The 12,373-nt window shown below is 46.8% G+C and overlaps 1 protein-coding gene across 9 annotated transcripts in view; it reads right to left on the reverse strand.

Moving 5' to 3' along the window:
* Window positions 1–1,148: 1,148 nt before the first annotated feature.
* Window positions 1,149–12,373, reverse strand: part of SEMA5A (semaphorin 5A) — a 477,392-nt gene continuing 466,167 nt past the window's right edge. For all 9 annotated transcript variants that reach the window (XM_078444329.2, XM_078444308.2, XM_078444311.2 and 6 more), the window contains 2 exons: window positions 10,389–10,600; window positions 1,149–7,722 (listed from right to left, as the gene is read on the reverse strand). In XM_078444329.2, the coding sequence (XP_078300455.2) occupies window positions 7,603–7,722; window positions 10,389–10,600 (332 nt within the window). In that variant the 3' untranslated portion in view covers window positions 1,149–7,602. The remainder of the gene's footprint in view (window positions 7,723–10,388; window positions 10,601–12,373) is intronic.

Here is a 12,373-nt window from a genome sequence, read left to right on the forward strand (position 1 = left end):
TCGGCCACCACTCAAGACGCCTGAGGATCTGCAGAACAAACAGGAGCTTGATAGGGGATTTGTGCAGAAGGCTGTCCAGTCTCACTCTGATGGAACCCTCCAAGGAGCTGTCACGCCTTAGCACATCCGGGAGCACGGAGACTTTGCAGCTATGCGAAGAAGAATTGCACTAAACTGTTTCCTAAATGGTAGGATTTATTTCAATGCTCACATACAATTGCATGAGACAAACTATTTACATAAAACATAAGTACAAAAAATATAATACAATTTATACTGTACATAATCGGGATTCTCTTATTTCGTCCCCCAAAGTGTTGGCGGGTAGAGATGGGAGGGAGGGGATGCTATGGAAGGAAGATGACACTCTGAGCAACACCCAGGGTCATTCTTCCTGAATTTGTTTGAAAAAATAAAATGAATTGGTCTGGATGGTAGAAACTGGCAACTCACCGAGAGCAGTGAGTGAGCACGGCATTCTCCCTTCTGGAATAACAGCTCATTTTCTTATAAATATGTTTGCTTTCCTCAGCATTGGGACTTGGAGGAGGTGTGAGTTGGTTTCTACTGATTGGTGGGTAACACCTGCCCCCCCCCCCCCGACTGTCCCTTCTCAACATTTTCCATAGTTGACCCAAATGCAGCAACGGATGAGCTCCTGGCCTGGGGTGCCACAATCGGTGTCTCAAACTGACTCTTGAACGCAATGCACCTGTCAGGTGTCATTAAACAACATTCTTGGATACAGTGCCGGACAGCTCTCTCTCCAGTGAGCATTTAAGACCAACAGACTGATGAACAGAAAACATAAAAGTGAAGACTATTGGAAATTTGTATTCCACATTTCTAACGACAAGGTTTCAAAAGAAACCTTGAAAAACCAAATGTAAGGACTAAAAAAAAGGGGGAGGTGGCACCCAAGAAACTGAAGACAGATCTGCAATCCATGAGGATTCCAACTGGGCAATCAAAACTCCGTTTTCTCATTCAAGGGAAGGGAAAGGCAACACTGTCTCATCTACAAAGCTCCATTATGATTCACACATATGGTCTTTTAAAAACTAAATTTAAGGTCAGTAACTATCTGCAAGTTCACCAAGGGCTGAAGTTGGCTTTGGTTGGAAAAGGTTCAGTGAAAAAAAACGAAACAATCCCAAGGAAGTTTATTTTGTATCACAAAACAGCAACAGCAAATTCACACAGAATGAGGCATTTAACATTTCATAATGTCTTCAAAAGTCACATCAAGGGGCATAACACGCAAGCTTCGTTACACGCTTTTGAAGAATCCTACAAGGGAGCAAGTTTGTGCATTTTCTTTGCAGATGATGTAGAGTTTCAGTGGTGACTGTAGGTGCCTGGGTTGAAGGTTCACACTGTGCTTTCCTTCAAAGTGCAGAAGTTAAAGTTTGATTTTGGCCAACAGTCATGGTATAAGAGAAAACACCTTCAGCAGAGAAAACACTGTTAACTTTCTTAACCCAAATTAAGGGTGACAACTTTGTGAACTTGTGAAGCAGTTTTGAAATTGCCTTAAAACACACACACACAATGTTCTAGGTGGTTCTCACTCCACTCACTGTATCTGTGCCAGCTGCCACGAGCCTGATTTTCCTGTACCTTGGACTTGCCTGAAAGGGGTCAGTAAAAAAACTCTAACTTCTATAGACACCACATCGGCATCCCCACTACAGACCAGACACTAAGGTGTTTTTACAGAAGATGTAAAATTAAGGTGATGTCACTTTCTGGAAGGCTGAGACCAGATTAACCTGAACTCTGAGCATACTTCTGCACCTGTTCTGGTGCTGCATGCCCTACCCAGTGGGGGCAGACATGACACCCGACTAGGATGTGCTCCTTGGTCGTTTTCTATTCCTGAGTTCAAAGAGACAGGTAAGGATGATTTTCTTCAGAGTGTAGCCAGTCAGTCCTCTGCTTTGAATTGGAACCAACAATATCCAGATGGGAGGACAAATCACCATCTTAAACAAGGCACTGGCAACTTTGTGTATAGAAAATGAAACTCTCTGCACTTAGGGAGGATGGCTAACAATGCTCTCTTCTTAGTGACATGACAGAAGGACTGTTTGGATTTTCCAGAATCCAGATTGGGCTCCCAGCCTGTATTTGTCTAGCATTTGAACCACCGTTCACCTAACATTTGGGCCACTTGGCCTTTCAACCAAAGCTAAAAAATAATAGGGTCGTGGTCAAACTACTGGCCTCAGATTTCTTACTAAACATGAAGCGATGGAGTGGGTGGTATTGCCAGCCCAACATGGTGGTTTAAGAAACGCCACAGCGTGGTTTTCTCCCTCTCCTTTGTTCCTTTCAGGTTTTTAAATGCCCTTGACTAGTTATCCTCATCATGTCAATACAGTAAAACCTGTTTGCTTGAACAAAAATGGATTCTGACTCTGGTCATGGGTAATGAGCTTGATTGCTTTCTGTGGCAGAACTAATACGATCTTTTGCAAATACTATGAGACAGCTTCCGCTAGGAAATGAACATGCCGTCAGGCTCTGCTTTTGGTTTTGATGATGTTCTAAGTCCCTGTGTGGCATAAGCTATATTTTCAAGAGAAAACAATCCCTGTTCCTGATGCTTTCGTAATATAGATCAAATTTTTGATAATGTGACATATGGCATATGACATATGAAAAAACTTTGATTCATCTACTTCCCAAAACATGTATAACACACCCTTAATATAGTCCATAAAAAAGGAGTATAGAATAGTCATTACAGAAATTCCTGCCAATAATTCAACAATGCATCTTGTTCATTACTTGTCAGTTTCCAAAAGAGAAAAGCAAGGATTCCAACAAGGTATTTCCCTGTGTTTTATCAGGCTATCAAAACAGATAACATGAATACCTCGAGTCGGCATTTGTAGAGTTACAAATCTCTTTAAATCAGTTCTTATTAATGACCTCAATAGGGGAGAGCAGCCAAAATAAATTCCATCATGGCTCCTGGCCTCCAAATCTTTTCTCTCACACGGGGATACACCATGCAATGACTGGCATTTCTTTTTGTGCATTTCTCAGGCCAAAGTGACTGTTACTTTATGTTCTTCCATTTCATTCCCATTGAGAGAAGCAAGGGCTCAGAATGGCTTTCTAGTTTCTGATAATCGTAGGTAATCAAACTTGCAATATTGTGTCAACGTATTATCAACAGGTCAACAAGAATTATCATGACATAATGGAGACATTAGAAGGGATGGATGTATGGGGTAAGCCAACGCGGTCTGAGAATTCCACTTTGCCCCATCCTATCCTGGAAAGCACAGCAGAGAGTTTGCATATGAGTTGATTCAAGGTAATCATTTTAGTCCCCGCCTTCATGAACATTGATTATTGGAGCTGGAGGCTTAGGGACAATCCTGTTCTGTGGAGCAGGGCTGCTTTGAGGCAGAAGCAGTTCACTGGATCCACCGCTGGTACCTGCTGCCCCTGGGGAGGTGCCCCAGAGCCCTCTTTTGAGACAGAAATGCGAAATTTGGAGTTGCCCCCAAATGCCACACAAGAAAACCCCACTGGAGTGTAAAAGACTTCCTGCCGGAGGTGGTGTGACAGTGCTGGGGAAATGTTCACGGTTTATTCGGAGAGCAAGTAATTATCATAGAGAAGCATAAAGATATGTGTGAATTCAAGGACTAGCAAGGAAAGCTGCACTTTGTGCATCAAACAGGTATTTGGACAACATGACTAGCTGAGTGCAGACTCCTACAGACTTCAAATAAAATCTCTGATCTTCAGTTTCACCCGCGTGTACCCCGGCAGGTGGCCCTGGGACGCGGCATCCCCCGTTGGGACTCTGTCACAGCTTGGAAGGCTCTGCCCAGCCAGTGCCACCGCAGCCTGGGGTGCAAATGCGCACCCTCCTGGGCTGGGGGCCCCCACGGCCTCACCCTTGTGCGGACAGAGCAGGACACGAGGGCGCCCGGGGCGGAACCCCCTGCGGTCTGCGCAGTGGATCCCCCCAGGGTCCTGGCTTCAGACCCACAGACCGGCGGGTCCGGGCTCCCCACCCGGGACATCCCTCCCACTCGGCCCGGAGCCGCCGGGTCCCCATCTTCCCACACCCCCCTACTTCCCGCCCTTTCCCACCTCCTCTTCTCTTTGGCATCGGCCCGCGAGGCAGTGGGGCCAGACCCCGGTCCCCCCGGGCACGCGGGCGGCCCCTTCCCGGGGACCGGGCTCCCCCCAGAGCAGGGACACCCCAGTGCCCCCGCCAGCCCCTGCACCTGCCCTGCACACGAGGCAGCGCCGGGGGTGAGCAGGCTCGGGGCATCCCTGGAGGAGGGGGCTCAGGGGCCCCCACGGAAACGGGTCCCCGGCGAGGGGGGCAAACGTGCGGGGCAGCACCCAGTCCGGTGACCGCGGGGCCTCCGTGGGACAGAGCCCACCCGGCCCCAGACTCCTCCGAAGTCCCAGTCCTGTGGCTCAGGGTGACACAGGCCCGGGGCTCCTCACCTCCACCGCCCCCCCCCCCCCACAACCCGAGCGGCCTGGGGAAGGGCCCTGCTGTGCATCCTTCCTGCGGGAGGATGCAGCCCCCTGGTGACAGTCCCCTCTGGAGAAAGGACCCTGAGCAGCACCGCCCCTGGGACTCCCTTCCAAAGAATTTGAATGTGAGACTAAAAGCCAGTGTCCTAACGAAAACCAGCCAAACTTCAACCGTATCCAGAAATAATCCTAGAGATTAAACTGGGATTAGTGTCATTTGAGGTTAGGTTCAGAGGGGGTGCAGCTTTAAAATATTAGTCTCTATCTGTGCTGCTTGGAAGGAAAGAAGGAAGGAAGGAAGGAAGGAAGGAAGGAAGGAAGGAAGGAAGGAGGGAGGGAGGAAGGAAGGAAGGAAAGAAGGAAAAAAACAGAAGAAAGGAAAAGAAGGAAAAGAAAAAGACAGAAGGAAACGGTCATTCAGAAACTTACAACAGGACCCACAGAGAGGGGAATCCCACACTCAGCCCCCAGGGAGGCTCCTTAGGGAGGAGGTCCCAGGGGAAGTGGTAAACACCACTGTAAAAACCCACCTGGGCTCACGCAACACAGGAGGTGTGAGGGGAGGCACAGACACATGAAAGCTAGAAAAGCAAGTTACTCCATAGCTGATGACAATACTTCGACTATATTTGAAATTATTCTAAACCAATTGAAACTCTGTGAAATAAGGAGAATGCGAGAGAGACAGAGGAGAGAGACAGAGAGAAAGAGAAGCCAGAATAATCTGTCTTTGAGGGGAGTGTCCGGGAACAAAAATGAGGGCCTTTCTTTGCAGTGATAAATCCAGGATGTAGGCAATCGCCAACATGACAGTTCGGTGTGGAAGGTGGATGCTGTCACGGGCCACAGCATGACACTGACTGAAGTCCAGCCTCGACAGCATTGAGAAAGCATTTCCAATCAGGTCCACTGATGCTTTCTTGAAATTAGTATCCTCTTTCCTTAGGGAAATAAAATGACCTTTTAAGCTTAGAAAACACTCGGGGGAGGGATTCAAAAAACAACTATAACATGCTTCATAGTGAAGGCGTTTTTTTCTTATAGAAAAGTGATAACACCAGTTGAAAATCTAGCTCTGGAACAAAGAGGAAACCATTGGACTGAATTTCACCTCCTGAGTATGGACTTTGGCTCTGTGCGTCCAGACAGAGTCGTCTCAAACAGCAGACAACAATGCAGGAGAGGCCACATGAACTCCCCACCAGAAAGACCCAGAATACCATTCACTTGCAATCTACCAGGCCTCTCTGAGACCACCTGCCATTTAAAATTGAATTTTAGTACAGTAGCTTCTGGAAGCCTGGGTACATGGGAGTATTTTCAATGCAACAATATTCATTAGTATACATGGGATTTTTCCCCCCAACACTTTCTGAGATTGTTTCTTTACATGGGGTAGGATAAAAACATGTGTGCTAATAAGTCTGTGTTCCTCAACACCCGTGCTATACATCTTCGGAAACCGGAAGGTTCATTGAGCAAAAAGAACACATTTTACTGACCACTTAGGCATCAGATGAACAGTTTCAATCTTGTTCTTACTTTCGAAGACTAGTCAGTCAACTGCCATGTATTATTTATCAGTTGCTTATGAGTAATTTATCCCGCCTTTTTTTTTTTCCTTTCTGGAGACCTCTATGAATAGTATTATAACACTCTGAAATGCTTAGCAGTGATCAATGCTCAGAACCACAGGGATCATTAAAAACCTCACATCCCTGCTTTCTCAAGGTACATCTTGAAATGCTGTTGCCTCCATGCAGGGAGAAGCGGGAGGGGGCAGGTAGGAAGGCAGCACTGAGACAGAAACCAAAGGCACCAGAACTGGACGTCTCCTCCTCACCTGACCCGGAGGCGGCAAATGACAGCTTGGGGGGCACTTTGCTATTTACAGCGCGGGGGTGAAGAAAGCCAGCTTTACACATCAGTAATGCTCTGGGAAGGGGATGATGGCCATACACTAGTTCTACCGGGAGATAGAAATTAGAAAGTTGCCTTTCATTAAAGGTCAGTTCTTTCAATCCTTTCCATAACATGGAAGATAAAAAAAAAATAAAAAATAAAAAAGTCGGTTCCCATTACATTCCAGTATTTTTAATGCTTTCCCCCATTGGTGTCATGAATGTTTAAGATTTTTTCTTTGCGGGGACACAGAAGGTGTGGCGTCTATCCAAATGTTGAGCAAGTGCTGGTTTTACGGGTCGTCTCTTCAGGATGCTGCTATGGACTGGACAGGGGCGGGGCTTCCAGACCAACCGCATGGCAAGGAGCTCCCTGGAATGCTGTGAAATCCAGGAGGGAGACTATGGCTAGCCTCGTAGCATCGCACGGAACGCTGGACCCTTCCTTGTGTCTGTGGCTCTGGTCTGTGAGTGCGCCTCCACCAGGGATAACACAGTAACTGCATTAAGACCAGGGGAAGCGTGTGTCATACCTCACACCATCACCTCCGCAGATACAAGCCGGGGTGAATCCCTGCCCTTCCCCCAGGCAAGAACCGTTCCAAGTCCAAACACGCAAGTCGCTTCCACGGATTCCACAGAATTATTCAGGTTGGGAAGACAGGGGATCCAGGGTGCAGAACTCTATGGCCACATTCGTATTCTTCGTTTCATCAAATACTTACAGACCTAACACGCCTTATGGAGAATGGGGACTCTCGGCTGAAGTGTCTCTTTTGTTGGATTAAAACATCATAAAGATTTATGCCCCAGAGCAGGAAGACATTCCTATTTCTAAAGACTCCTTCCCATGTGGGTGGTACATTTAGTAAAAAACTCAAGAAAACAAGTGACTTGTTAGAAAAAAAATGGACTGGACACAGTAAAACAAAACAAAACAAAGCCTCACACCATGGCTCACTCAACAATGATCAAGCATTGAGACCAGATTTTCACGACATCATATTTAGATCTGTGTTGCTTTTAAGGATGTCTGTTTTTGGTAGCAATGGGAAACTCATGGCTTGAAATGCACTTGAAATGTATCCAAACTTCAACTCTGAAGTCTTGGAAACATGGGCAGTCATGGAGCACAGGCCTTGAGGAACTGGGGAATTACAAGAAGCCAAAAATATAACAACTATTAGTACTCGTCGTAATTGTTGAGATCTGTAAAGTAGGCATTAGAATAGGTTTTCCCAGTGAGATGCGGGTTGAAGTATTTGTTTCTTTCCTCTAGGATCAAGTTGTTTTTGTTAAATGCCTGTAAAAAGGAAAATGATTAAGGAAAAGATTTAAGAATACTCCATGGGCAGTATTTCAGAAAAATAAAAAAGAATATAATGAGGGCACGATTATGCTGAATATGAACTCCCTGCTAAGGTTCCATTGTCTTAAAAGGTGTTTTCTCACTTATTTGCTTCCTCACGTTATTTGCCTTCCTGAAGACCTGCCTCGTAACTAGAATGAAGCTTGTGGTTTTTGATAAATAGATTTGGAGTATTCCAAACCTTCAAAAAACCTTAAACTCTAGTGACTTCAAATCAACACTTTGAATGTTGTGTAACTCTTTAAGCAGCATTCTAATTATCATGGATACGTAGGTGGAAAAGAGATTTCGAAGGAAATGCATGAAATTTCAAATGACTTCGTTGCTCGTCATTCTCTACACTTGTTGAGCACGAGACGAGGAAACAGCCATTCTGAGTCACCCTCTGGGCATTTGCCAGCACGACAACCCTGCTCAGACCCAGCCAGGGTCTGCACGCCTACAAGAGGACCAGAGCTCCTGCCATAAGTTCCTGCTTTGAGCTGAGCCTGCAAAAAGTCAGTGACGTCTGCCCCAACCACCTTGTGAGTAACAGGTGCCTGCTACCCTCTCTCTGTCTCCTGCTCACTGCTGACCTGGGACGGGGGACTGCCCTTCCCCAGGCTCCTGGGATGTGTAAGTAATAAACCATGGGACTTGACTTCTTTTGGGCGAGTGTATTGAAACTGTGCCTTCAGTCAAAACAAGCCTGGGGTTTCCACTTCCCCAAAGTGGGAGCTCGGATGCAGAGGGAGCTGCCTGCCGATCCCATGGGGGTGGCCCGTGCCTCCTCACTCCACAGGTCAGAGTACGCATATTCTTAATATGACACACCAGCTATGGGCCCCCTAACACAGGCTCCTGTAGCCACTTCTGACACAGATGCCCTTCCTTATTAAGTCATTAAAGGCACCTATACTTCCAAAATGCTAAACTATGCCAGGTGGAGTGCAAATATTGAAAAAACTGAAATAAAGATGCAGGATGGTCAGCAGAGGCCAACTGTCCAGGACTGGTCTGGGCAAGGTATCAGAAGAAAGTTCCAGAAGGATCCTTAGCGCTACCCTGCTGCCCTCGTAGAAATGAAATTTCTTATTATCTCGAGTGGCTACTGGATCTTAAGTGAGAACAGAAGACCAGCTGAATTACCTTGAGACACTTGGAGTGACACACAAGTTGATAGGTTGGAATCACATTTAGAGGAGCCCCTCTCTGGGGTTCTGAAGGCTTGTTTGGAAGGTTCTGGCTCATAAAAGGAGCTCATGTTCCTTCTCATACCCCGGGATCTCCGCTCTGAGACATTGTGAGGGGCATGTTAGGAGTGCCTGGTGCTTCATTCCCCAGCCCTAGCACGTGATTACTATAAGGTGCTGAAGGGTTCTGGATCCTGGGGGTAAGCAAGGCCCATGGGTAAAAGTCAGCTGGCTCTGTCTGTGTCCAAGTGCCAGAGAAGGGGGCCTCGTGGTAGGAGGGAAATAAGAGAGGGCACTGTGGATCCCAGGACACAAGCCCTTTCAATCACCTGAAGTTGTAAGTGCTGAAGATGTTCCATATTCCCACATGGGAAGGAAGTCAAAGGAATTTCAAAGGAAATCATAGCAGAGAAAGAGTCTCCACGTGCTCCCTAAAAATGCTCAGGGGAACCACCAACTTGACAGGAATATCAAAATGAGAATTTCGTTCCTTCACATGGGTGGTAGGGCACATTGGGTGAAGTAGACAAGAGTCCTTGATGTCCTTCCGGTTATACCCCCGACCTCCTGTATGTTATCTCATTTAAACCGTGCAACAAAGATATGACAGTACATATCGCTATACCCATTTTAAAAACGAAGAAACTGAGGTTCAAAGAAGTAACTAACTTGTATTCCAAAACCTGATGCACGATGCCTCAAATAAAGACCACGTTTATTTTGTCAGGCACTAGTCAAGACATAGGAGAAAATGGAGGCTCAGTGACTGTGAATGACTAGCATTAAGTTTACTCAGTTGGTGACTCGTGAACTCAGCTCTTTCTGGTCCAAAGCGGATACCCTTTCCACTCTTTCTTCCTTCCTTAGAACTGGCCTCTATTTCTGGGTGGATCACTGAATTAATCACCCGCTGGGAAAATCTAACAGAACACTTCACCCCACACCAGCCACATAGCACTTTTGCAGCATGCAAAGCTGAAGAGACTTCATTATGCATACAAATTATTTGAAGATAATTTTTATAATAATGTGACAGTTTTTCTCAGGATCCCATCGGGGTGATTCCAGCAATGAACCTGTATATCGGATTACCCAACCCCGGTCCTCATTACCACTGTCTGGCAAGTACAGGCCCTCGGCCTGGAGCTCTTCTCTTTGACAAGACCTCTCTTTGAACATGGAAGGCACAGTGGAGGCAGAACTGGACAGTGGCCAATGACTCAGTATTTTCCAGCATTTTATTTGTTGCCGCTTCTGTGTCCTGTTTCTAACCCACTTCCCCTTATAAGATGCCACCTTTTCTTGCAGGCAAAGGAAAGCTGAAAAGGCAGCTCATCATAAAGCACACCTATTACCTTACCCTCCCCTCCTTCACTCAAGCCACCGCCCCCGGGGTGCTGCTTGGCCATCTGTCTGCCGATCCCTTACCTTGATGGCTTCCACTGAGTCGTACTTGTCCAGTTTGTTAATATGGTTAGTTATGCTGGTGTTGAGAGGGGCGGGAGCAACAGGGTGGATGACGGTGGCGTCGTGGGACTGCTGCTGGTACCGCTGGCAGTAGGTGTAGACGAGTAGCGTAAGGAGGCAGCCCAAGATGGAGCTGCTCAGCCCCACGGCAATCATGTGGAACATGTTGAACTCTGGGAAGACAGCATCAGAAGTGATGCTACTTTGGAAAAGAACACGCTACTCAACAGCTCAACGCACTCGGATGAGGACAGAAAAGCAAAATGAAAGGCCCCTGACCAATTCCAAACTTCAAGAAATCACAGGACCTTCCTTTGAAATGTCACGGCCACCAAGACACTTCCCCCCAGGAAGTACAGCTTATTTTGCGTTAATGCTCTTATGGATTACAATCGGGTTTTTGGACATCACCTGAATACACTAGCAGAAGCATTTTTTTTTTTAAAGGCTTGTACAAGTCTGCTTGTCTGTTTCAAGTGTGGCATGATTTCTGGTCTATGGGGTTACTTGAGAACATGTTTTCCATGCTCCTTAACCGGTGGAGGATCCCTGCCTACGGCCTGGCTGTGTCCCACGAACAAAGTGAGAAAGCATTTACTGCTTCCAATTACTGCTCAAAATTACTGTATTTTGGAGACCCTGTAAAGAAAATGGTTTACACCAAGGAAATAAAGGATTTGTGCCAAAGGAATAAAATATGATCTTTTGATGGTCATGAAATAGCCCTCTTTTACATATTTTTGTTTGTGTTAAGTAGCATCTTTGGGTTATTTTCCTTGAGTTATAAATATAAGATGTAGAAAAAATGAGTGGACGTGGATTTCTGTCTCTAATACGTGATTGGCTCTAGGGACATCAAGGTAACATAATTAAGACCTTCGTAATGTCTGAGAAACAACCAAAAGAAATTACAGATGTTCATCATGTCTTGGTAAAACGCGGTACAAACAAAGTTTCAAGACTTTCAGGGAATAAAGACATTTGAGTAATGCTCATGAAGCTGGACTTAGTGAAAATCAGGTGAAGGACAACACAACCTTAGTTTTTCTATGCTGTGTTGGCTCTATGTGGCCAACCTGTTGCCTGTGGGTTATTGGTCTCTGTCACCTGCACAGGGCACATCCCTAGGACTGCCTTTCAGCCACGGTGTCCCCCCATCCACCACCAGGGGGCGCAGTGTCACCCACGCTCTTCCCAGATCTGTCCATCCTGCACCCAAATAGAACCATGAGAATGCCTGCTAGGCACACCGCAGACACCAGGTGAGTCCCAGGGTGATAGCAAGAGGCCCCCAGGCTCTCAGGGAGAGAAGACCTGCAAGTTTGTCCCCTGCACCCAGGTCCTGGGGTGTATGTCCCTCAACTACCCTGGCTCCTCCCTGAGGACTTTCAGAGTCACATTCACCTCGGCTGGGTCCACTCACTGAGGTGCCCTCACTGTCCCCACATCCTGACGTCTCCCTCTAGGCTGTGCCCTTTGCTGCTCCCAGAGGCTGCATTCTGGGGACCCCTGAGAGAGGGAGCTGCCTGCCCAAGTGAGCACAGAGCCTGGGTTCGCTGCGAGCCACAACCCACTCTCTCCTACCTGAATCCTAATGCAGGTGTCCAGTGTCTTCGGCACCAGGACCTGGATAATCCAGGCGGAAGTTACTAGAATATTCTACAAGTATCATCTACTCCCCAACACCCACCTGTTTTTCACTTTTTGATTCTTTGGTCAGTGGTTTAACAAAATGGAAGCAATTCATAAATCCCTGGCCTTTCCCGATTTTGTCTGGAGCCTCTAGAACTGGACACCCCCAAGCTGGGAAGGGTGGACAGAGCATCCGGGGAGCTTTCCACCACCAACCGCCCGAAATGTCTACTATAACGTCGAGGCTGTGCTCAAGGTAAGCAAGAGCGGATCTCACATACGTTGCCATTGTTTTATGCTTTAGCCAATTGGAC

The sequence above is a fragment of the Panthera onca genome, chromosome A1 (genome assembly GCF_046562875.1).
Source record: "Panthera onca isolate mPanOnc1 chromosome A1, mPanOnc1 haplotype 2, whole genome shotgun sequence".
NCBI classification, from domain to species: domain Eukaryota; kingdom Metazoa; phylum Chordata; class Mammalia; order Carnivora; family Felidae; genus Panthera; species Panthera onca.